The following is a 22,879-nucleotide window of genomic DNA, read 5'->3' on the forward strand; positions in this document are numbered from 1 at the left end:
GCTCAGGTTGTCTCCTGGAAGTAAAAGAGGAAGTGACTTAACAGGGAACTTCAGGGAGGTGTTAGGTTTGAGGAAAGTTTCTAAAGGCAAGGGGAGAAGAAGCAAATTAGAGATTGAAAAAGTTGCTGGGGGGCATTCAGGCTCAGATGAGTTTGGGAATCTGTGGCAGAAGAGCAATGTGACTTTCTCGACCAGTATCTGTGGGAAAGCTCACACACACACACCACACAGTACAGGAAGTAAGGAGCAGAGGGAGGCAGATTATATATAGCACCATCTCAGAGCAATAGTCTTTGGGGCAATTTGTGCCATGGGGTATAAGAGAACTGAGGGTGCTGGGAACTGAGTGGTCCAAATGGAGCCAGGATAGAAAGGAAGGCAGGAAGGCCAGGAAAGCACAGAAAGACTAAGAAAAAACGGACCCGGGGGCCTCAGGGGTTGAGCATCAATCCAAGAACCAAGAGGTTATTGGTTTGATTCCCAGTCAGGGCACATGCCCGGGTTGTGGGCTCGACCTCCCAATAGGGGGCGTGCAGGAGGCAGCCTATCTCTTATCAATGCTTCTATCTCTCTATCCCTCTCCCTTTTTCTCTCTCTAAAATCAATAAAAACATTTTTAAAAATATATTTCTTTATTGATTTCAGAGAGAAAGGGAGGAGAGAGAGATAGAAACATTAATGATGAAGGGAGGAGAGAGAGAGAGAAACATCAATGATGAGAGAATCATTGATCGGCTGCCTCCTGCACACCCACCACTGGAGATTGAGCCTGCAACCTCGGCATGTGCCCTTGGCCGGAATTGAACCTGGGGCCCTTCAGTCTGCAGGCTGACGCTTTATCCATTGAGCCAAGCCGGCTAGGGCTAAAACATATTTTTTAAAAAGTAAAGATGAGGAGCCAAGGCCTAAAGAGGTTAAGTAACTTGCCCAGGTTCATATAACAGTAAGTAGCTAAGAGACAGAAATTAACTCATTCTTCTCTTTAGGAATGGGGCATTGTTAAAGGCAGAAACAACAACAACAACAACACACACACACACACACACACACACACAATTTTCAAATGAGTGTTCTCCAAGAACAAAGATGGAGAGCTAATCTACCTATTTTTCGTGAGTATGGGAGACCAACCTTGAGCGAAACACACAGGCGGCCTTCAAATGTGTTTGTAAATGAACGTCAGGAGACTGAGCAACAGGAACCAAGCTACGTGGAGGTCTCTCCTATTAAACCTCCGTGTGACATTCTCTTTCCCGGTCCTCCTCAAAACCCAAACAGCTCGGGGCAGCCTCAGACTTGCTGACCTGGAGCTGAGAGGAGGACACAGGCCAGGGGAGGACAGAGATGCTCCCAGAGTAAAGGGCCGCTTCAACCGAGGGCAGAGCCTCCGGGAGGATGCTCTGAAGCAGCACTCATCCCAGTTGCTATTCCCACAGTTCATTCGGGTTCGGGCTGCCAGGCGAGCGTGGAATGAAACAAGCACACGGTGGCACTTCTCATCGGTGGAGCCAAGTCTCACTCATCCCACCGGACGGCGAGCTCCGTGGGCCGGGGATGCATCTGTTTGGCTAATATCGGTATCTCAGGGCCTGTAGAGAGCGCTGGCTGTGGCACATTCGCCAATATTCCAATGACTAAAGGACTAAGTTTCTATTGCTAGAACCCTTTAAGACCCACATTACATGTTTCCTCTTCTAGGAAGTTGTACATTTCTCCTTCCTATGGATTCCCACGCGAGGGGCGCCGCGGCCTTTAAAGTCTTTCCTTCACTGTGGCTAGTGTCCCACGGGTCTAAGTCGGGATCGGTCTTTCCGGAGCCCGAGAGGGGCGAGAAGCAGGGAGAGAGTCCTTCTCATCGCCGAGGGCCGGCGGGGCCGCCCAAGCTGTACTGAGCGGTGCGGGGCCCTGGAGGAGGAAGGGAGCCGGCCCGGCTTACCTTTTCCTTGACCGCCTGGTAGCTCTGCTGCAACCAGCTCCGCCACCATCCCACGTCCTCCCTGTGGGAGACAGAGACAGCTGGCAGCCCCGCAGTACGAGCGATCCGGCCTCAGTTTCCCCCCAGATGGGACCCCGGGGGCTGAGGCTTCAGACCGCTTCCCCACCCCCTCACATTGCGACTCCACCCCGCCTTTCCAGCCGCGTCCACCGCCACGCTGGCCTCCTGTTCTCCACGGGGACCCTGGCCCAGCACCCCAACCCTGGGAGAATTCGGGCCCCAACGCCCGAGAGCAGGATGACGGGCTCACCCTTCCGCCATCTTGCCTGCATGACATCACCACTATTTACCGACCTTTGACTTCCGACACGGCACCGCCCCCTTAAGCACCGCCCCGGAGCACTCGACCCAATCCTCGCGCGGACACCACCCTCAGGCCAATCGCCGCCCCGCTTTATAACCAGGCCCCGCCTCCTTGAGCTTGGCCCATTCTCTATCCAGAGTTCTCCCTTAAACCCCGCCCCCGAATGCTGGGTCCAATCCTCAGTTCTGTCTTAAGGCCCAGCGTTAGCCCCGCCCCCACCGACCTCGAATCTTTGCGGGTCTCAGCCATAGTCCCCTACGGTGGCCGCATGGGCCTTGGTGGGCCCTCAGCGTAGTCGTGGGAAGCTGGGAGTGGAGGCGGGGAGGGGAGCGAGCCCCGCGGGAGCGAGCCCGGCCGGGGCCCGAACGTTTGGATCCCAGAGCGCAGCGCTAGGACCGCCCCCCTTTGTGAAACCAGCCGCGTAGTCGCCGTTTGGGGGCTCTTCGGGCTGATTCAGCGAGAGCAGACGGGGGTGGGGGGTGGGGAGGCTCTGGGCCAGGGATTGGAGGGTCGTGGAGAAAAATTCAGAGGTGACTTAACATGCAGCCTCTAGAGGGGCTCTCAAGAGATCGGGAGACACGAGTAACTCAACTCTTGACGGCCTGACTCAAAACACCTCCACTCCAGTGGATGTGGTTAGGAAAATGCAGAGAGCGTGGAGAAGGGAAGTTGAAGGTGTTGAGGGCGAGGGAGGGAGGGAGGGAGACAGAGAGAATGAATGAGAATGAGAATGAATGGGAAGGGGACCACATACTTTGCACTAGATCCCATCCCTCTGGTCTGTTTCAGGGCATAGCTGTACAGTTCCTGCCACTCCCACTCCCTTTTCCCTCATTATGGGATTATTCCTGTCGTCACATATGCTGTTCCTTCTCCCATCTTTAAAGCAAGCAAACAAACAAAAACCAACCCTCTCTTGACCCGCCAGCATTTCCCTACTCCCCTTTACAGCAAACTTCTGAAAGACTCGGCCATCCTCACCGCCTCCAGTTCCCCGCCCCGCCCCTCCCATTCTCTCTTGACTCACTTCGGGTTTTCCCTCCCCACAGTCCTTTAACGTTTGTTAGGATGCCAAGAACAAGGGCCAAAAGCAAGCAAACAAAAACCAACCCTCTCTTGACCCGCCAGCATTTCCCTACTCCCCTTTACAGCAAACTTCTGAAAGACTCGGCCATCCTCACCGCCTCCAGTTCCCCGCCCCGCCCCTCCCATTCTCTCTTGACTCACTTCGGGTTTTCCCTCCCCACAGTCCTTTAACGTTTGTTAGGATGCCAAGAACAAGGGCCAATTGTCAATTCTCATCTTACTTGAACAATCATCATCTTATCTAACGCAGTTGATCACTTTCCCTCTCCTTCAAATGTTGTCTTCACTCCTGATTTTGCTGGAGTGTCCCAGTTCTCTGTCCTCGACCCTCTCCTTTTTGATGTCTATATTATTCCTCAGATGATCTTATCAAGTCTCATGATTTTAAATGTCAGCTACACACCAGGGACTCTCAACTTTTCTCTCCACCCCATACATCTCTGAACCCCAAGATCTTGATCTCTAATTGATTGTAAAATCAACATATTAAACTTAACATGCCCCCAAAACTCCTGCTGTGTTCACCTCAACTTAATGCAAACTTCCCCAACGCTGCAAATAGCAACCTCATCCCTCCAGTTACTCAAGCCCAAAACTTGGGAGACATTTTCTTCGTACTCAAAAGCTAATTCCTCGGCAAATGTAGTTGGCTCCACCATGAAAACAAAACCAGAATCCAGTCATGTCTCACCACATCCCCTGCTACTAGGTATAGTAGGTCCAAGCGGCCGTTATCTTTCACTTGGATAAAGGCAAGAGCCTCTTAACTGGTACCTCCGTGTCCACTCTTGCCCTCCTATAGTCTAGTCTTAATTCATTCTGAAAGTAATCTTTTAAACAACTTAAGATGGTGCGGCTTCTATGGAAAACAGTATGGTGATGGTTCTAAAAAACAATGACCATGTGATCTAGCCATTCTACTTGCAGGTATACACTAAAAAACATTGAAAGCAGGAGCTCCCACAGATATTTGCACACCCATGTTCATAGCTGCATTATTCACAGTAGCCAAGGGGTGGAAGCTACCCATGTGTCCATTGACAGGGGATGGATAAACAAAATGTGGTATATAATACAATGGAATATTATCGAGTCTTAAAAAGGAAACGCTTACACATGTTACATCATGGATGAGCCTTGAAGACATTATGCCCAGTGAAATAAGCCAGTCACAAAAGGACAAATACTGTATGAATCCATTTATATGAGGTACCTAGAGTAGTCAAATTCATAGAAAGTAAAAAGGTTACCAGGGGCTCAGAGGCTGAGGAAATGAGTACAGAGGTTAACTTTGGTAGATGAACAATTCTGGAGACGGAGGGTTGTGATGGTTGCACAACAATGTGGATGTACTTAGTGCCACTGAACTGTACACTTGAAAATAGTTTAGCCCTTGATGGTCTGGCTCAGTGGATAGAACGTTGGCCTGCAGACTGAAGGGTCTCGGGTTCGATTCCGGTCAAGGGCACATGTCTAGGTTTCGGGCTCGATCCCCGGTATAGGGCGTGTAGGAGGCAGCCGATCAATGATTCTCTCTCATCATCTCTCTCTCCCTTCCTCTCTGAAATCAATAAAAATATATTAAAAAAGAAAATAGTTTATATTATGTATATTTTACCAAAATAAAAAAATATATATGTAAGTAAGATCACAACCCTTCTCCTCTGCTCAAAATTCTCTAATGCCTTATTTCACTGAGAGGAAATGCCAGTAAGTTCTCGCAAACTCCTTTATGGCCTTACATGGTTGATCTGACGGTGAACTGTGGCTTCCTTAGTATCTCTGCTCCAGCAATACTGGCCATTTTGATGTTCCTTGAAAATTCCCAGCCCTCTCCTCAAATTATTTAAAACTGTAACATGCACCCCCAGCATTCCTATTCCTCTCCCCTGCTCATTTTTTTCTTCACACAACTTATCACCATCTGACATACCATACTTAAAAAAAAAAAAAAAGGCCTACCTCTCTCCTACTAGAAATATGACCTCCATGAAGTCATGAATTTTTGTTTGTCTTATTTACCTGTCTACTCCTAGCACCTAGAACAGTGCCTGGAACATAATAGATGCTTAATATTTAATACTTATTGAGCAAATGAAGGAATAAATGTAAGGAGAGTAAGGACGAAACAGGACTAATTTGGAGCAAGCTGGAGTGGCTAAAATGAAAAGAAAAGAGAAGATGAAGGTGAGCTATAAAGGTCATTAGCATCTATTTTCCTGAGAGCCTTGGATGTAGGGCTAAAAATTCAAACCTAATTCATGGACAGAGAGTCACTAAAGATTTTTTTAGTAAAGAAATGACTTGTGCTGTGAAAGTGACATGACCAAGTGACCTTGTACTACTATTAATAGGTGTGATGGGGCCACTTATTAAACAGGTGAGTGTTTTACACAATGTGCCTTGTGTGATCTTCCCAATAGCCCTATGAAGTACGAGCAATTTTTCATCTCCATCTTATAGTTGAAGAAGTTGAGAGCCAGAGAGATGGAGTGACTTTCCCAAGGTCACACAGCTAGGAAATGACAGAACTCTGATTTGAACTCAATGCTGCCTAACAAAAGCAAGTTTCTGCATATCTAATACGTCTTAATTTCATCCAGCTCATGTCCTGCCTCCCCAAGCAGATGATGAGCTGCAGACAGGCAAGGGCTATATCCTATTGTTTGATATATTCACCTTACTCATTCTCCCACTCCCTGGCCTAGCACAGTGCTTGCCCAGGAGGGCCTCAGTGTGTGTGGACTGAGTGAGACCCTCTGCTTGGATCTCTCTGGTTGTCCCCATCCCTTGACCCTTGGCTCCCTTCAGCCAATCCCAGCTTAGCCACTTCCCAGCAATGTGACCTTGGGCAAGTTAACTTTCCCTGTCTTTAGTGTCTTTATCCATTAAAATGGAAACAGGACTCCTGGTTGTTATGAGGATTGAGTAAAATAAGTAAAACACCCAACACATATGACAAAGTTCTCAATGAAGTAATTATTATTGTTTTAGTCCCTTACCTTTGTCCTCAGAGCCTAACACAATGCTAGGCACTGGTAGAGCGTTCATAAGCACCTTTTGAATTAAAAGATATGTTGAGCCCTAGCTGGTTTGGCTCAGTGGATAGAGCATCAGCCTGTGGATTGAAGGGTCCCGGGTTTGATTCTGGTCAAAGGCACATGCCTAGGTTTCGGGCTTGATTCCCAAGTAGGGGTCGTGCAGGAGGCAGCCAATCAATGATTCTCTCTCATCACTGATGTTTCTATCTCTCTCCCCCTTGCCCTCTCTGAAATCAATAAAAATATTTTTTTAAAAGAAAAGAAACCTAAGACAAGTTAGAAAATTTTTAAAAAGTAAAAATAAAAATAAATAAAAGATATGTTGAAAGAAGACTGGACTGGGAGTCAGCAGATGTAGATTTTCATCCTGGATGTGAGCGTTGGTCACTTTTTTTCTCTGAAATTGTTTGTTTCAATGCCCTCTGGACCTCTAAGCTCTTTTTAAAAAATATATATATATTTTTATTGATTTTTTACAGAGAGAAAGGGAAAGAGATAGAGAGTTAGAAACATCGATCAGCTGCCTCCTGCACACCCCCTACTGGAGATGTGCCCGCAGCCAAGGTACATGCCCTTGATTGGAATCAAACCTGGGACCTTTCAGTCCGCAGGCCGACGCTCTATCCACTATGCCAAACCAGTTAGGGCCCTTGTAGCTCTTAGGCAACGTATGAATGCATAAATTCACCCGATCCCTGACCCTCAGATCATCCTTTGACCCACATCCCCACTCCCTGTACTACTGGACCCCTCTTGGCTGAGGATTCTCCTGGCTTTGACTCCCAGGAAGCCCTGGCACCCAGTTGCCACCAGATGGTGCTGTAGATTCATTCAGGTGAAGCTGGCTGCCAGTGCCCGGCAGGGCTTACGGGGAGTGGCCCCTAGAATGTTTTTCTGGCTCCTCTAGAGAGGCGGGGCCTCCTCAGTGAAAGGCAGCAAGGCCTGGGATGGTCCCGGGAGGTGACATTCCCAAAGATCACCCTATTTCTGTGGTGGAGATTCTACCATACCCTTGGCAGCAGGACCAGCTACATAATTTATGGGGCCCATGCAAAATGAAAACGCCTAAGCTGCTGGTAGAGACAGCACAGGGCATGCCTACAATCCAGCAGGAAGGTTCAGTTCAGCCTTCTAGAGCTGACTGTTAACATTTCAAGAATTTTACAAGCTGGCTGTTTAGCACAGCCATTATTTTTAAAAATGATATAAACTTATGCACAGCTGGTGTGACTCAGTGGTTGAGCATCAATCCATGAACCAGTAGGTCACTGTTCAATTTCTTTCTGGTCAGAGCACACACCTGGGTTTCAGAGTGGGTCACAGTGAGGAGTGTGCAGGAGGCAGCTGATCAATGATTCCCTCTCATCATTGATGTTTCTCCCTCTCCCCCTCTCCCTTCCTTTCTGAAATCAATAAAAATATATTTTTAAAAAAGAATGGACTCCTTTAATATATTTTTATTGATTTCAGAGAGGAAGGGAGAGGGACAGAGAGGTAGAAACATCAATAATGTGAGAAATTATTGACTGGCTGCCTCATGCACACCCCACACTGGGGATCAAACTGTGACCTCCTGGTTCATAGGTCGATGCTCAACCACTGAGTCACGCCAGCCGATCAGGAATCCATTCTTTTTTAAAAAACTAACAACTTACAATTTAATAGATTACATAAAAATTAAAGGTGATAAATATCTGAAACTCACACTACATAATTATTTTTATACATTTCACTATCATCTATGCTTTTGAAGTGGCAAATTTATTGTATCTATATGGTGGAAATACTATAAAATACTGTGCCTCTTACTGTACATCTCTTCCCAACTCTGCATTCAGTGGAGTCACATTCATAGTTTAAAATCAATGACAGTGGGAGTGTTCACATCATCAAAATCTACAAACAGTACACATCATGCCCCCCTTCTGAGACAGTTGTTGAACTTTTACCAGTACTCCCCTGGTCCTGTTCTACTAATGTGCTGTGCTGTGCAATCTTTTTTAAAAATATATTTTTATTGATTTCAGAGAGGAAGGGAGAGGGAGAGAAAGATAGAAACATTAGTGATGAGAGAGAAACATCAATCACCTGCCTCCTGCACAACCACCACAGGGGATTGAGCCTGCAATCCAGGCATGCGCCCTGACCAGGAATCGAACCATGACCTCCTGGTTCATGGATCGGCGCTCAACCACTGAGCCACACCGCTGGGCTTAATTTTCATTTATTGATTGATTTTTAGAGGAAGAGGGCAAGGGAGAGATAGAGAAAGAGAGAAAATCAATTTGTTTTTGCACTTATTTATGCATTTATTGGTTGATGTTTGTATGTGCCCTGTCCCTGCAACCTTGGCGTATCAGGAAGATGCTCTAACCAGCTGAGCCAACTGGCCAGGGCCTATGCTGTGTGATCTTGAGCCAAATCCTATTCCTTCCAACCTCCCATATGTATTCTTTTTTTTAACCTTTATTTTTATTTTTAAATATAAATTCTTTATTGTTTAAAGTATTTCATAAGTCTCCTCCCCCCCCCCATTGACCTCTCCCTGGCCCCCCTGACCCCCCAGCACATGCCCTCCCCGTTCCCCTGTCTGTGTCCACCATATGTGTTCTTTTATAATTAACAAAAGGGGGGACATCCTTTGTGTGCTGGCCACTATCTTCTCATGTAACTTTTAGAACCACCCAGGAGGTGGATTATTGTGGTCCAAAGAGCAAAGGATGTTGCCAAGGAAGAGCTGAGGACTGGCTCCTGCAAGGTGGCTGTCACCAAGGTTCCCAGAAGGTGACCTGTGGACTGGCTCAGGGGAGCAAGCCACATTGCCCTTCAGAGCCTCTTTCTCTGCATTGATTACATCAGCTATTTTCAACCAACATGCCACAAGATTGTTTAAAATATTTGATACCTGACCTCTTTTCCCTTTCCAAAAAAATGACAACAGCCAATATAACAATAGCTGACCCATGTGAATGAATCAAAATTATATCTTTTTTTTTTTTTGGTCAGATTGGTGAAAACGATGATACAATTTTTGGTGTGCTGTAAAATTTTAGTAATTAGTTTATGTGTGCCATGAGATGAAAAAGATTGACAATCACAATTATTAGATAATAACAACAACAACAGTCTTCCAATGCCTCCAGCATTATTCCTGGTACTCGTGCATCACAAGCCTGCTTCCTGGCTGTATCTGAGAGTAGGTAGAGTGAAGATCTAGCCCGCTCTGCTTTTGCAGAAGGTCACAGCAGTAGGAGATGAGCACTGGCATTTCCTTCTTACTGTGACAACAGACAGTGAGTGTTTTTCCAAAACGGAGACTGGGGTTGGATGCTTTAGGAGTTCAGGAAATGCCTGCCTCAAATATGCCAAGGTTGCAGGTTTGATCCTCGGTCAGGGCATATACAAGAATCAACCAATGAATACATACATAAGTGGAACAACAAATCGCTGTTTCTTTCTCTTGATCTCTCTCTCTCTCTTCTCCTCCCCCACCTCTCTAAAATCAATCAAATTTTTTAAATGAATAAATTTATATACCTTTTCTCCTGTTAATCTGCCTGTTGTCAGTTTATTTCATAGACTCAAATATTGAACCTGGAAAGGTAGCGCCGGCAAGTTTTTCCTTCCTTACAGTGTGGGTCACCCAAACATTAATTGCCGTATGTACCCCACCTGCTGCCAAACACATACCCCTGTGTCCCAACTTAGATTTGCTTCCCACTTAGCAGAAGGCAGATATCAGTCCTATAAATGAGAAAGAAAACAACTTAATTCCCTAGGAAGGTACCTCAAGGCCCTGATGTTCCTCCTCTAGCTTTCTTACATTCCTTTCTCACTAATCTGCACTTTATGACTAAATGGTGGAGTTACTCTGCTTAGATGATGACCTAGAGACAATAGTAGGAGAAAGGGAAACGAAAGAGAAGGGAAAGTATTTAAAATATGTAAATATATATTTTGAGGAAGGAAGTTCAAATAGAAACTGTCATCCTCACCTCCATAACCCATTCTAAGGCTGATCTTGTATTTGTGACTTTTCTTCTTCACTGTCTTTTTCCAGGTTTCTTCTGCCTTCAGTCAGAACAGATGGTCAAGTTCTTGGCCCACGGAAGAGACCCAACCCTTCGTCCCTGAGAGATACGTGCCCTGGGAGGTTCTCTCGTATAGAATTGCAGTAGTTTTGCAGTAACTTCCATGACAGGATTTGTAGTAGGAACAGGATCCTTAGGGATAGAGTTGAGTCTATCACTAAGCCTCACTAACCCTGTGCTATGGTAACAACTTATGTCCCCTTGATAGCCAGTGTGTTTAACCCCAGATAATACCTTGATTTCTTTTTTTTCACTTTCTGTTCAGCGGCAGGAAGTATGCAAAATGGTTGAGTGGTAGGTTCAACAGTTCAGTTTAGTGGAAAATTTGTATCCACTTGGTGGAGGCATTCCTCTCTTAGACACTAAAGGCTTTTAGCATTCCTCCCCTCCCGATAGCCATGGGACCAAGAAGCAAATAATCTTTGAGTCAGTCAAAAAGTTATTGTGAGTGGCGCCACCCTCCTACATCTAGCTCGAGCCCCTTGGTTCTTGAACTACGTAGCATCTGACGAAGGAGAAGCAGCACGCTGGTTGAGAGCGCTACCGCAGCCTGTAGACGGCTCTCTGTCCCACAGAGGGTGCCTTGTCTGGCTGGGCCTTCTATAGACCTTGCCACCATTTTAGAAGGTACATGGTAAGGCCAGTGAATCCTGTGGGTAACAGCTCAGCGTCTCACTTCTTTATTGTGAAATGACTTCCATGATCAAAACAATGTTGTGTGCGAGACCAAGACTGATGGTTAAGTCCACACATGGAGGTTCTGGTGGAGGCATGTAAGGCAAGGAAAGCAAATCTAAATCCAGGGTAAGCAACTCTTCTAGTGAGACAAAATCCTGTCTCCATCCTGCGGGACATGATCCTATGCCATCAGTCCTCCTCTAAGTAATTGGCTGGTGCCCTCAGGGGTTCAGGGCTGGTTGCTGCTGGGGGCAAACTGGGTGTCAGGGGTGATGTTGGCAGCTTGGCTTTGGTGAGGGGATGTCCTTGTTCTTCACCCCTGTCATCATGGTCCTATGTCCACGAACCCATTGCACAAGTTGGGGGCCCATATTGAGCATTCATATGGCATACCTGCTGTCTCACGATCTAGGATCATTCTGGGGAATCCATCTTTCCCAAATCCATCTTTGTCGTGAACTTCTAATCTTTCACTCTGAGCTGCTCAAATCATTAGTCACTGTCTGTGAGCTGGTATAGATCTTGACCTCAGGACAAGGAGATGTACTGCTGACAGTTCTGCCTGCAGATGTAATTAGTTAAGATGGCTTTTGTACTGGAGGAGAGTGAACCCCTAAACCGATATGACTAATGTCCTTTAAAAAGGGGGAAATCCGAACACAGAGATATATATACAGGGAAAATGCCATGTGGACATGAGATGGCCATCTACAAACCAAGGAGAGAGGCCAGGAACAGATCCTCCTTCACAGCCCTCAAAAGGAACCAACACTGACAACACCTTGATTTTGGACCTCCAGCCTCCAGAATTGTGAGACAATACATTTCTGCCGTTTAAGCTCGTTTGTGATACATCGCCACAGCAAGCCCTAACAGACGAATACACCACTCACTAGAACTAAGTTCCCTGAGAGCGGCAACCTGGTTTGTCTCGTTCACAGCCATTCCAGAACGCGCCTGTACCATTCGATAGCACCTTGTACCACTATTTAAAAATATGCTTTTATTGATTTCAGAGAGAGGGTGAGAGTTAGAAACATCAGTGATGAGAGAGAATCATTGATTCGCTGCAGCCTGCAAGCCCCCTGCTGGGGATAGAGCCGCCGCAGCCGGGGGCACGCCCCCACCGTGACCTCCCCGTTCACGGGTCAGCGCTCAACCACTGAGCACACCGCCAGGCTCGTACCACTATTTAGGTGTTTCGCTAGTGTCTATGAACCCGAAAGCCTTTCAAGGGGAGAAAGTGTTGCTAGTATTCAACCATAACCTGTTGCGTAGATTAAACCATTTCACTCATTTCCAATTTTTTTGCGGTGCACGCATAAGTCATAGCTCTTACTCCCCGGGTTGCATTAATATGCATGACGCGCTTTTAGCTCTCCGGACAAAGAGATCAATACTTCGCAGGTCCCTCGAGTGGGACTCAGAAGACCGCACGAAGCTCCAGCCTTTTACAAGCGCTGGTTCTTGCCCCTTTTGGCATCTTGGTACTTGTAGTTTTGTCCACTATATCTTTCACCGAAAAACCCACGCCGAGACCACAACTCCCATCACCCCACGAGCACTGGGGCCTTCAGTGCGCATCCTCCAGAGAGGGCGCCCGGCCATTGACTCCCTTGCTGGGCGAAGGCCCACCTTCCCGAGCCCAGCCACACCCGTGATTGGTCGGCTGCCCCGCTTCTCATCGGAGGAGGCGACAAGTGAATGAAAGCGGGGGGCGTGTCTGTGTGCGTAGCTTGGTGGCGGTGCTGGTGGAACCCACTGGAAGGTGAGATCCGAGAAGCGGGGTCACGCTGCCGCTTTCATTGGCTTGGGGGCACCCCGAAGGTCGGCCCTGGCCGGGGGTCAGCGGGCAAGGAAGCCCCATTTCGGTCGGCCTAAAAAACGGCCCTGGCCGGGGATCCCCGCCGCGCAAACCCGTGCTGGATGACCGACTCCCATCCAGCCTCCCCTTGGTGTGGGGAGGGGGGTCGTGGGGCAGATCCCTCTCCTTCCCTAGCATTGGGCTGTCCCCCGCGTGGTCCACCGGGTGGGAAGGGGCGGAGGTTCATCCGGATGTTGCGGGGGCGCTAGGCACCGCAGTGCTGGTCACTTTGTCCGCGGAGGCCACGGGAGGGGCCGGGCCTCGGTTCCCCACCCTCCGGGCCGAAGACAGAGTCCATTAACTAGTTCCGGTCGTCTGGCTCTGGACGGGGAGGATCCCCTGGTGCTGTGAACAATGTAGCAGGTGAACCAAAGATTCAGTTGACCCTGAAATTCTTTCTGTGTAAATGGAAACTTCTTCCTTGTCGTCCTCCTCCACTCCCTGCGTCGGGGCAAGGAGTGACTTCCCCAGCCTTCTCATTGTGTGCTGGGGGGTCTGGGGAGTCGGGCTGGCACAGTGGCGAGGACTGTCAGCTCTGGGGGCTAACCGATCTCAGTTCCGGTCTGAGCTTTGGGCGTGTTGTCTGTAAATCTGAGCTGAAATTTTCTCTGAAAAAGAGGATGTAACGATGTAGCGACGGCATCGGGTTATCGTGAGGTTAAAATTAATCAGTGTTTGTAAAGTACTTTGTACGGTGCCTCATGAGAAGTAGTGCTCGGAGAAGGCTAACAATTGATGGGCAGGTTTTTATGGTTCTCAGGTCAGGGAACCTGGAGGAGTCCTGTCAGAGTCAGTGGCTGGAATTCCAGGCTGCTTTGGGTGCCTGAATGAAGACAGCCCTGTGACCTGGCTGGGTGGGAGCCCCTCAGGGGACTGTGGGAGTTCACTGCAGGCGGTAGTGTTGGCATCTGCCCTCTCCTGAAGGACAAGGCACTAGAAAGTACTAGATCCATTTTTCTGTTCCTGGCATCCTCCTTGTGTCAGACATTGTTTATAAGTTACTCGCTACGGTGGAAAGGTTGGGAGAGTCCCTGCCAAAGTGTGGATAAATGTACTTCTGAGAACACTGTGCCCGAAGAGCTTCTTTTCTGGGAGAAGGGGTGGTCCTCAGCATGTCCCAGGGATGCAGAGCACCAACGACACGTCAGATTAATTTGAACAAAATTTTTCACGTTATATGCCAAGTGCAGGATTGAGGAAAGGTTTGAAGAAAGTATGTGGATGGGCTTTTGCAAAGTCAGGGAGTATTTGCATGAGGCCATAGAATTTAGAGTATTTGTAGAGAGAAAGCCAAAGGAAATGGATTTGGGGTACTATTGTTGAAAAGGAGCATCTTCCGGTGAAAAAATGGAAGTGCCCTGGGAGGAGGTCCTGTAGATAAGACCATTCTACAAGTTCAGAAGTATTGTGCCTACTTAGATATTTATCTTTCTGGGTTGCCAACTACTTACCCCTTTGCTCCTCCTCCTTTTTTTCTTTGTTAAGAAATAAAAACAAAAGTAATACAGGTACATAGTGGAACATACTAACAGTACAGAGGTTGCAAGGGAAAGGTCCCTCCACACATCTCTTAACCATAGTCCCTCTCCTCAAAGGTGTCTGCTGTTAACTCTTGCTTATATAACCTTCCAGAAAAAAATTTATGCATGTGTCAGCAAAACCATATACACAGATGAGATCAGACTGTGCATTTTGCATCTTGTCTTTTTCTCTTTTACTATATCTTAGTGGCCTTTTCCACATAAAAACACACAACTCTAGCTCATTAAAAACATGGTTGCACCATGCTGCGAGGCTTGGTTAGTTGGAGTGTGTTGCGGGTTGATTCTCAGTCAGGGCACGTACATAGGTTGCAGGTTCAATCCCCGGTTGGGGCGTGTGTGGGAGGCAGCAGATCGATGTTTCTCTCATATCTATGTCTCTTTCTCCCTTTCCCTTCTCCTCTCTAAAAAATCAATAAAACATCCTCGGGTGAGGATAAAAAAAAAAAGATGTGTACATTTTAAGCTGAGATAAATATTGCCACATTCCCTTCTAAAATGGTGTTCAAAATTACATTCCCATTAATAGTGGATATTATCACATTTAAAAATGTAATTTTACCAGTCAGACAGGTTTTCTTTAAATTCTAGGAAGACTAGTGTGGGCCCTAACCGGTTTGGCTCAGTGGATAGAGCGTCAGCCTGTGGACTCAAGGGTCCCAGGTTCGATTCTGGTCAAGGGCATGTATCTTGGTTGCGGGCACATTCCCAGTAGGGGGTGTGCAGGAGGCAGCTGATCGATGTTTCTAACTCTCTATCCCTCTCCCTTCCTCTCTGTAAAAAATCAATAAAATATATTTTTTAAAAAAGAATACAGTGTGGTATTTAGATGTAGCATTTTCCTATGTCTTGTTTTTCCTTTACCATTGTTTAAAATCCTCACCAGAGGAGGTGATTTTATTGATTTTTCTAGAGAGAGAGGAAGGGAAAACGAGATACACACACACACACACACACACACACACACACACTGATGTGAGAGAGAAACATTGATTGGTTGCTTTCCGGAGTCACCCCGACCAGGGATTGAACCTGCAGCCCACGTATGTGACCGGGAATAGAACCCACAACCTTTCGGTGTACCAGACAAGGCTCCAACCAACCAAACCACCCGGCCAGGGCTCCCTTACCATTTTTAAAAAAAATTGATTTGAGAGGAAGGGAGAGGGGGAGAGAGATAGAAACATCAATGATGAGAGAGAGTCATTGATCAGCTGCCTCCTGCATGCCCCTACTGGGGTCTGAGCCCGAAACCCGGGCATGTGCCCTGACTGAAATCCACCCTGGGATCCTTCAGTCCGTAGGTCGATGCTCTATCCACTGAGCCAAACCGGCTAGGGCTCCCTTATCATTTTGATTGTCAAAGGCAGTGGCAGGAACTGCTGGGCAGGCTTGGTTGGAGCTATTGGAAGAGGTGAGAATGACAGTGAAACCTTCATCCTGTGAAAACTTTCAGGGTTGATTTATTTGGGAATAGTAGAATTTTTCAGATATCTGACAGTTCTCTTCCTTTTTGAACCAAAATGTTAATTTTAACTACTTTCAATGAAAATTTCCAAAATTATGACATATTTTTTTTTGAGTTTAAAATAATATAAAAATAGAAAAGTCTTCTTGATGACTTAGGTCCAACAATTATCGCCCTGGGCTATAATTTAGTGATGTCCTTAGGCCATTTTGAATATGTAGGTGCCTTTAATACACTTAGCTAAATGGCCTCAGGCTGACACTTTAAAAATTCCTAGGTGTAGTTTTTAGAACTGTTTTACCCTTTCCTACCAGCCAGTTCTCACTTTTAAGTTTGTCAGTTTAGTTGCTTACAGAGGCTCCTCTTCATTTCTCTTCCTCATTGACTCTCTAGTTTCCAAACTTAATGCATCACTTGCTATCCATATGTATAAAGTAGGTGTAAACTGCCCTTTAATAAGGTTGTTGTGGGTCTTTTATGAGTAAAGTCTGTGCCATTAGTGTGTTAGGCCTTGGGGAATCTATTTTTGCCAGTGAAAGGACCCTTTTGGGGGGAAGAAAGTGCCTGATTTCTGGCTGGGTGAGGCATTGTTGTGCTGCATTTGTAGAAAGGAAGCATGCTAAAGAGTTGTTAGCTATGGTTGGCAGCTCTAACTAGGCTTTTTGCGATTTCAGTAAAGGGGGATGATGTACTTGGTTGTAGAAACTCCTCTGAGCTCAATGGGTCCGTAAGTAAAAGGGGTATTGATGGATGGCTCTGTGGCTGGTGTGATGGGAAAAGATGGAGGAGGAGCTCCGAGAAGGTAACTCTTGTTTATATAATGCTCCAGAAAAAATGCATGCATATATGCACAAAGGCATATACACAGATGGGTTAGCAGAAGGATTTTGAATTTGATTTATATCGGTTCTACTTACCAGTAATGAAAACAGTATTCCGTTGTACTTAGCAAACCTACCTGTCCAAACTATTCTGCCAGGTGCTGTGGGGGATAGCAAATAAATAAGACATGGATCATGCTCTCAAAGGGCTTGTAGTCCAGACGGACAAGGGCCAGGACATAGAAATATGGAAGAGTGAACCAAGGGTAGTTAGGAGTTCTTCAGTTGCAAGAGATCGAAAACCCAACTCAGACCAGCTTAGCAAAAAGGGACTGTATTGGCTTCTGGCACAGCAGGAGTTAGGACTCAGATGGGTTCTATCTGTTGCTCCTGCCTGAGCTGGGCTTGGCTGGGCTGGTTCCCCTGTTGGTGTGGCAGCAGCATCCCTCACATCCCACCTGCTCACAGAGCAGAGTAATCTTTTTTGGAAGGACTAGTAAACATTTCACTGCTTTTTATTGGCTCTGATCAAGCCATGTGGCCATCTCTGAGCCAATCACTGTGGTCAGAGGGTGGAGCCTGGGGTTGGCACCAGCTAGATGCCAAGATCATTGGCCAAGATTGGGGGATGGGTGTTTACAATCAAAGCTGAATGGTGAATGCATGCTGGCAAGCCCAAGAACTCACCAATGTTTCCACAAAGTGATAATAATAGATGTTAGCTGAGACTAGTTGCCAGTCTCTAAACTCTGTATCAGGACGCTGTAGATCGAACTGTAATTCTTTTTTTAAAAAAAATATATTTTTACTGATTTCAGAGAGGAAGGGAGAGGGAGAGAGATAGAAACATCAATGATGAGAAAGAATCATTGATTGGCTGCCTCCTGCACGCCCCCCACTGGGGACCGAGCGCATAACCCAGGCATGTGCCCTTGACCCGAACTGAACCCAGGATCCTTCAGTCCACAAGCCAACGCTCCATTCACTGAGCCAAACCAGCTGGCCGAGCTGTAATTCTTAGATTTGGGTATTATCTGTATTTTGAGCCTTGAAGAAAGTAGAGTGTAGTGCATCAGACCATGAATTCTGGAGGTTGGTTTTGAGTCCTGGCTCTGTTACAGCTGGGTCATCTCCTATCTTCTTCTTTTTTTCTTTTAATATATTTTTATTAATTTCAGAGAGGAAGGGAGAGGGAGAGAGAGACAGAAAAATCAATGATGAGAATCATTGATTGGCTGCCTCCTGCATGCCCCCTACTGGGGATCGAGCCCGCAACCCGGGCATGTGTCCTTGACTGGAATCAAACCCGGGACCCTTCAGTCCGAAGGCCAACTCTCTATCCACTGAGCCAAACCAGCTAGGGCTCCTATTTTCTTTGATTCTCAATTTCCTTATGGAAAAACAGGGACAATATTGGTGTTTTGTTAGAGAGTTTTAATAAAAATTCATTGGAAAGAATCAAACACTATGTACTGTGCCCACACGCAATTGTTGTTTTTATAAATTAACTCAGTTGGACAACCTCTTATTTCTGTTAGATCCAAAACAGCCCACATCATAAAGACACTACTGAACCAATGTTTGGGAAAGAATTTTCTTTTTAAATAGATTTTTATTGATTTCAGAGAATGAGGGAGAGGGATAGAGAGATAGAAACATCAATGATGAGATAGTCATTGATTGGCTGTTTCCTGCATGACCCATACTGGGGATTGAGCCCGAAACCTGGGCATGTGCCCTGATTGGGAATTGAACCGTGACTTCCTGGTTCATAGGTTAATGCTCAACCACTGAGCCACGCCAGCTGGGCAGGGAAAAATTTTTTTAAAAAATATTAAAAGTGGCCCCAACCGGTTTGGCTCAGTGGATAGTGTGTCGGCCTGTGGACTCAAGGGTCCCAGGTTCGATTCCGGTCAAGAGCATGTGCCTTGGTTGCGGGCATATCCCCAGTGGGGAGTGTGCAGGAGGCAGCTGATTGATGTTTCTCTCGCATCGATGTTTCTAACTCTCTATCCCTCTCCCTTCCTCTCTGTTAAAAAAAAAAAAAAATTCAATAAAAATATATTTAAAAAATATTAAAAGTGAACATCTTATTTGTAAGGTTGAGATTTGTGAATCAACTTTTTAAAAATCTTGGCAGAGATCAGGGTACTCCGGAGCAGCAGCAGCTGGTGAAGAAATGGAGATGCAATCCTACTATGCCAAGCTCTTGGGGGAGTTGAACGAACAGCGGAAGAGGGATTTTTTCTGTGACTGTAGCATCATTGTGGAAGGGCGGATCTTTAAGGCCCACAGGAATATTTTGTTTGCCAACAGCGGCTACTTCCGAGCCCTGCTCATTCACTATATCCAGGACAGCGGGCGGCACAGCACCGCCTCCTTGGACATTGTCACCTCCGATGCCTTTTCCATCATCTTAGATTTCCTGTATTCTGGGAAGTTGGATTTGTGTGGGGAAAACGTGATTGAAGTTATGTCGGCCGCCAGTTACCTACAGATGAATGATGTGGTAAACTTCTGCAAGACATATATCCGGTCATCCTTTGATATCTGCCGAAAGATGGAGAAGGAGGCTGCTGTGGCTGCAGCGGTGGCAGCGGCAACTGCAGCTGCAGCAGCTCATCAGGTTGACGGTGGAAGCCCCAGTTCAGGCACGGAAGGGGCCTCCTGTGATACCAAGAGCTTGGTCTCCTCTACAGCCAAGGAAGAAGAGTGTGTGGACTGTCCAAAGGAGTCCCCTTGTGGTGACTGCCGCCCCCTGGAACCGGTGGTGAAAGACAGCGAGGGCAGTGGCTCAGCTGACAGTGACCTCTCTACTCTGCCCAAGCAGATAGAGCCCAAGGTGGAGTTTGATGCTGACGAAGTGGAGCAGGTGGAGGTGGGTGAGCAGCTCCAGCAATATGCTGCGCCACTGAACCTGACCCACATGGAGGAGGGTTTGCCCAGTGGCCATCCCGTGGACGTGTCTTACGGTAACTACCACGTGAAGCAATTCTTGGAGGCCCTCTTGCGCAACGGTGCTGTCCAGAGCAAAGATGATGCGGATCATCACTTTTCTCGGAGTTTGGAGGGAAGACCAGATGGTGTAGGAGGAGCCATGAGTTCCATGATGGATGTCCCGACCGACTGGTATGGCGAGGATTCAGGTGAGTTCCATTAGCATTCATCGTCTCTGCTGGTCATTTAGCGCCCACATCTGTGCCTTATAGTCTCCCATCATCATCGTCGTCATTGTCATTGTCATTACCATCATCATTACCACCATCATCATTACTAATTGCCATCACCATCACTATCACTGCATTATCTCCACCACCATCACAACCAATAGGTATTAATTGAGTAGGGCATTGTTTCTTCATGTATGTTAGTATTTTACCTCTCCAACTAGAGTATAAGCATGTTGAGGGGCAGTTTGAAGAAATGGAAAGAATCTACTGTCTTCCACTAACCAGCAGTGGGACTTGGGTTAAATCATTAAATCTCTCTGAACTTGTTTGTTCAGGAGATAATCATCCCTATCTTGCCTTTTTTTAAAAATATATTTTATTGATTTTTTACAGAGAGGAAGGGAGAGGGATAGAGAGTTAGAAACATCGATGAGAGAGAAACATCGATCAGCTGCCTCCTGCACACCTCCTACTGGGGATGTGCCCGCAACCAAGGTACATGCCCTTGACTGGAATCGAACCTGGGACCTTTCAGTCCGCAGGCCGACGCTCTATCCACTGAGCCAAACCGATTAGGGCCCTATCTTGCCTTTTTTACAGGATTGAGGACCAATTGAGACGGTTTTCATAATTTTTCTCTCACATATAATAGGAAATTTATTCTTTGTGTCAACCATGGTGCCTGACACATAACAGACATTCGTAACATCTTATGGTTGATGGTATGATGTATTTGAGAATATTTTAGAGTTGGCATTTGGCTTCATTTGAGTAAGTTTCTGGGGTTTTCTAAAATATATTTTTATTGATTTCAGAGAGGAAGGGAGAGGGAGAGAGAGAAACATTGATATGAGAATGCAACATCAATCAGCGGCTTCTACCATGGATCGAGCCTGAAATGCAGGCATGTGCCCTTAACCAGGAATCAAACTGGCAACCTCCCAGTGCACAGGACTATGCTCCACCAACTGAGCGAGCAACACCATGGCTGGCACATGTATTCTTTTTCTTTTCTTTTTTTTTGGCACATGTGTTTTTTATTGAATCTTACTAGTATTCTTTAAGGGACAAACAAGCAGATGAGTAGGCTACAGTGAAGAAATCTCATTATTTTTACTTTTTTAAATATATTTTTATTTTTAGAGAGGAAGGGAGAGGGGAAGAGAGAGATAGGAACATCACTGATGAGAGAGAATCACTGATTGTCTGCCTGCTGCATGCCCCCTACTGGGGATGGAGCCCTGACCGGAATCGAACCGTGACCTCTTGGTTCATAGGTTGAAACTAAACTACTGAGCCACACCGGACCAGGGAAGAAATCTTATTTTTATAAGAGAATTAAGGCACTAAGATACTTCTAGGTATTATCTCAGTGATGCTTCTTAGCTTTATTCTGGGATTCCAGGTAATATTCAGCCCCTACAGCTACCACAAATGCAGCAAATCCCCATTTAAATCCTTTTATTAATGAACTAACAAAGGAAACATTGTTTGCTAAGCCACCCCTGTATCTCCAAGTTTCATTGCAGTCCCCATAGCCCTCTTACAGCCAGCTTTTCCTGTATGGTTTTAATGGTAACCCTTCTATCTTCCATGTTTATAATCTGGAAGTTCCATTTTACTATGACCGTGTTCCATGTCTGACAGCAATCTAACCTCTCAGGACATTCAATATTTAATCCTCCATGTGAACAAATTTCTTATATACTTTGTTAGGCTTTTTTGTTTTAAGAGAACTTGTGTTCCTGAACAATTCTGAAAGATGACTTAGCTCTTCTTAATAGTGAGCTAATTGTGTTGTAAAATGTCTCATAGGAGATAGAAATACACTTGGCTGTCACCTTCCTGATAAAAGTACCCTATAGCTTCTAGAACAGCGGTTCTCAACCTGTGGGTCGCGACCCCTTTGGCGGTCGAACGACCCTTTCACAGGGGTCGCCTAAGACCATCCTGCATATCAGATATTTACATTACGATTCATAACAGTAGCAACATTACAGTTATGAAGTAGCAACGAAAATAATTTTATGGTTGAGTCACAACATGAGGAACTGTATTTAAAAGGCCAGAAGGTTGAGAACCACTGTTCTAGAACCTGAAGCCAAGAAATTAATGAATCAAAATTCTTATACACCTTTCAACATGGAACAGTGAAAGTATTTTAAATAAGGGAGATCAGCTGCTTTTATTTGTTACTAGTGAACTGTCTTTAGATTTTTTAATTTCATTTTTTTAAATATATATTTTTATTGATTTCAGAGAGGAAGGGAGAGGGAGAGAGAGAAACATCCATGATGAGAGAGAATCATGCATCGGTTGCCTCCTGCACACCCCTTATTGGGGATCAAACCTGCAACCCGGGCATGTGCCCTGACCGGAAATCGAACCCATGACCTCCTGGTTCATAGGTTGATGCTCAACCACTGAGCCACACCAGCTGGGCTAATTTCATTTTTTTGAAGCAAGAACACTGTGTATGTCTGATTAAAATTAGACTTGAGCCCTGGCCAGTTTGGCTCGGTGGATAGAGTGTCAGCCTGTGGACTGAAGGGTCCCAGGTTCGATTCCGGTCAAGGGCACATGCCTGGGTTGCGGGCTAGGTCCCTGGTGGGGGTCATGCAGGAGGAAGCCGATCAATGACTCTCATCATTGATGTTTCTATCTCTCTCTCCTCCCCTCCCTTTCTCTCTGAAAGTAGTAAAATATTTTTTTTAAAAATTAGACTTGAGCCGAGGCCGGTTTGGCTCAGTGGATAGAGCGTCGACCTGCGGACTGAGAGGTCCCGGGTTCGATTCCGGTCAAGGGCATGTACCTTGGTT

At 46.2% G+C, this 22,879-nt stretch overlaps 2 protein-coding genes and 1 pseudogene across 6 annotated transcripts in view; 1 reads left to right on the forward strand and 2 right to left on the reverse strand.

Moving 5' to 3' along the window:
• BSDC1 (BSD domain containing 1) overlaps positions 1 to 2,301 on the reverse strand; it is a 24,294-nt gene extending 21,993 nt beyond the window's left edge. For all 3 annotated transcript variants that reach the window (XM_005878354.2, XM_014549518.1, XM_014549517.1), the window contains exons 1-2: positions 2,247 to 2,301; positions 1,937 to 1,997 (exon numbers count right to left, since the gene is read on the reverse strand). In XM_005878354.2, the coding sequence (XP_005878416.1) occupies positions 1,937 to 1,997; positions 2,247 to 2,257 (72 nt within the window). In that variant the 5' untranslated portion in view covers positions 2,258 to 2,301. The remainder of the gene's footprint in view (positions 1 to 1,936; positions 1,998 to 2,246) is intronic.
• A 10,589-nt stretch (positions 2,302 to 12,890) lies between these two features.
• ZBTB8B (zinc finger and BTB domain containing 8B) overlaps positions 12,891 to 22,879 on the forward strand; it is a 17,341-nt gene continuing 7,352 nt past the window's right edge. For 2 of the 3 annotated variants that reach the window (XM_005878356.1, XM_014549516.1), the window contains exons 1-2: positions 12,891 to 12,964; positions 19,031 to 20,036. In XM_005878356.1, the coding sequence (XP_005878418.1) occupies positions 19,070 to 20,036 (967 nt within the window). In that variant the 5' untranslated portion in view covers positions 12,891 to 12,964; positions 19,031 to 19,069. Of the gene's footprint in view, positions 12,965 to 13,253; positions 13,424 to 19,030; positions 20,037 to 22,879 lie in introns of those variants that run through there. The other variant, XM_005878357.2, reaches the window with a different exon arrangement.
• On the reverse strand, positions 21,377 to 21,929 carry LOC102244376 (annotated as a pseudogene).

The sequence above is a fragment of the Myotis brandtii genome, unplaced genomic scaffold, assembly GCF_000412655.1.
Source record: "Myotis brandtii unplaced genomic scaffold, ASM41265v1 scaffold555, whole genome shotgun sequence".
In the NCBI taxonomy this organism is placed as follows: domain Eukaryota; kingdom Metazoa; phylum Chordata; class Mammalia; order Chiroptera; family Vespertilionidae; genus Myotis; species Myotis brandtii.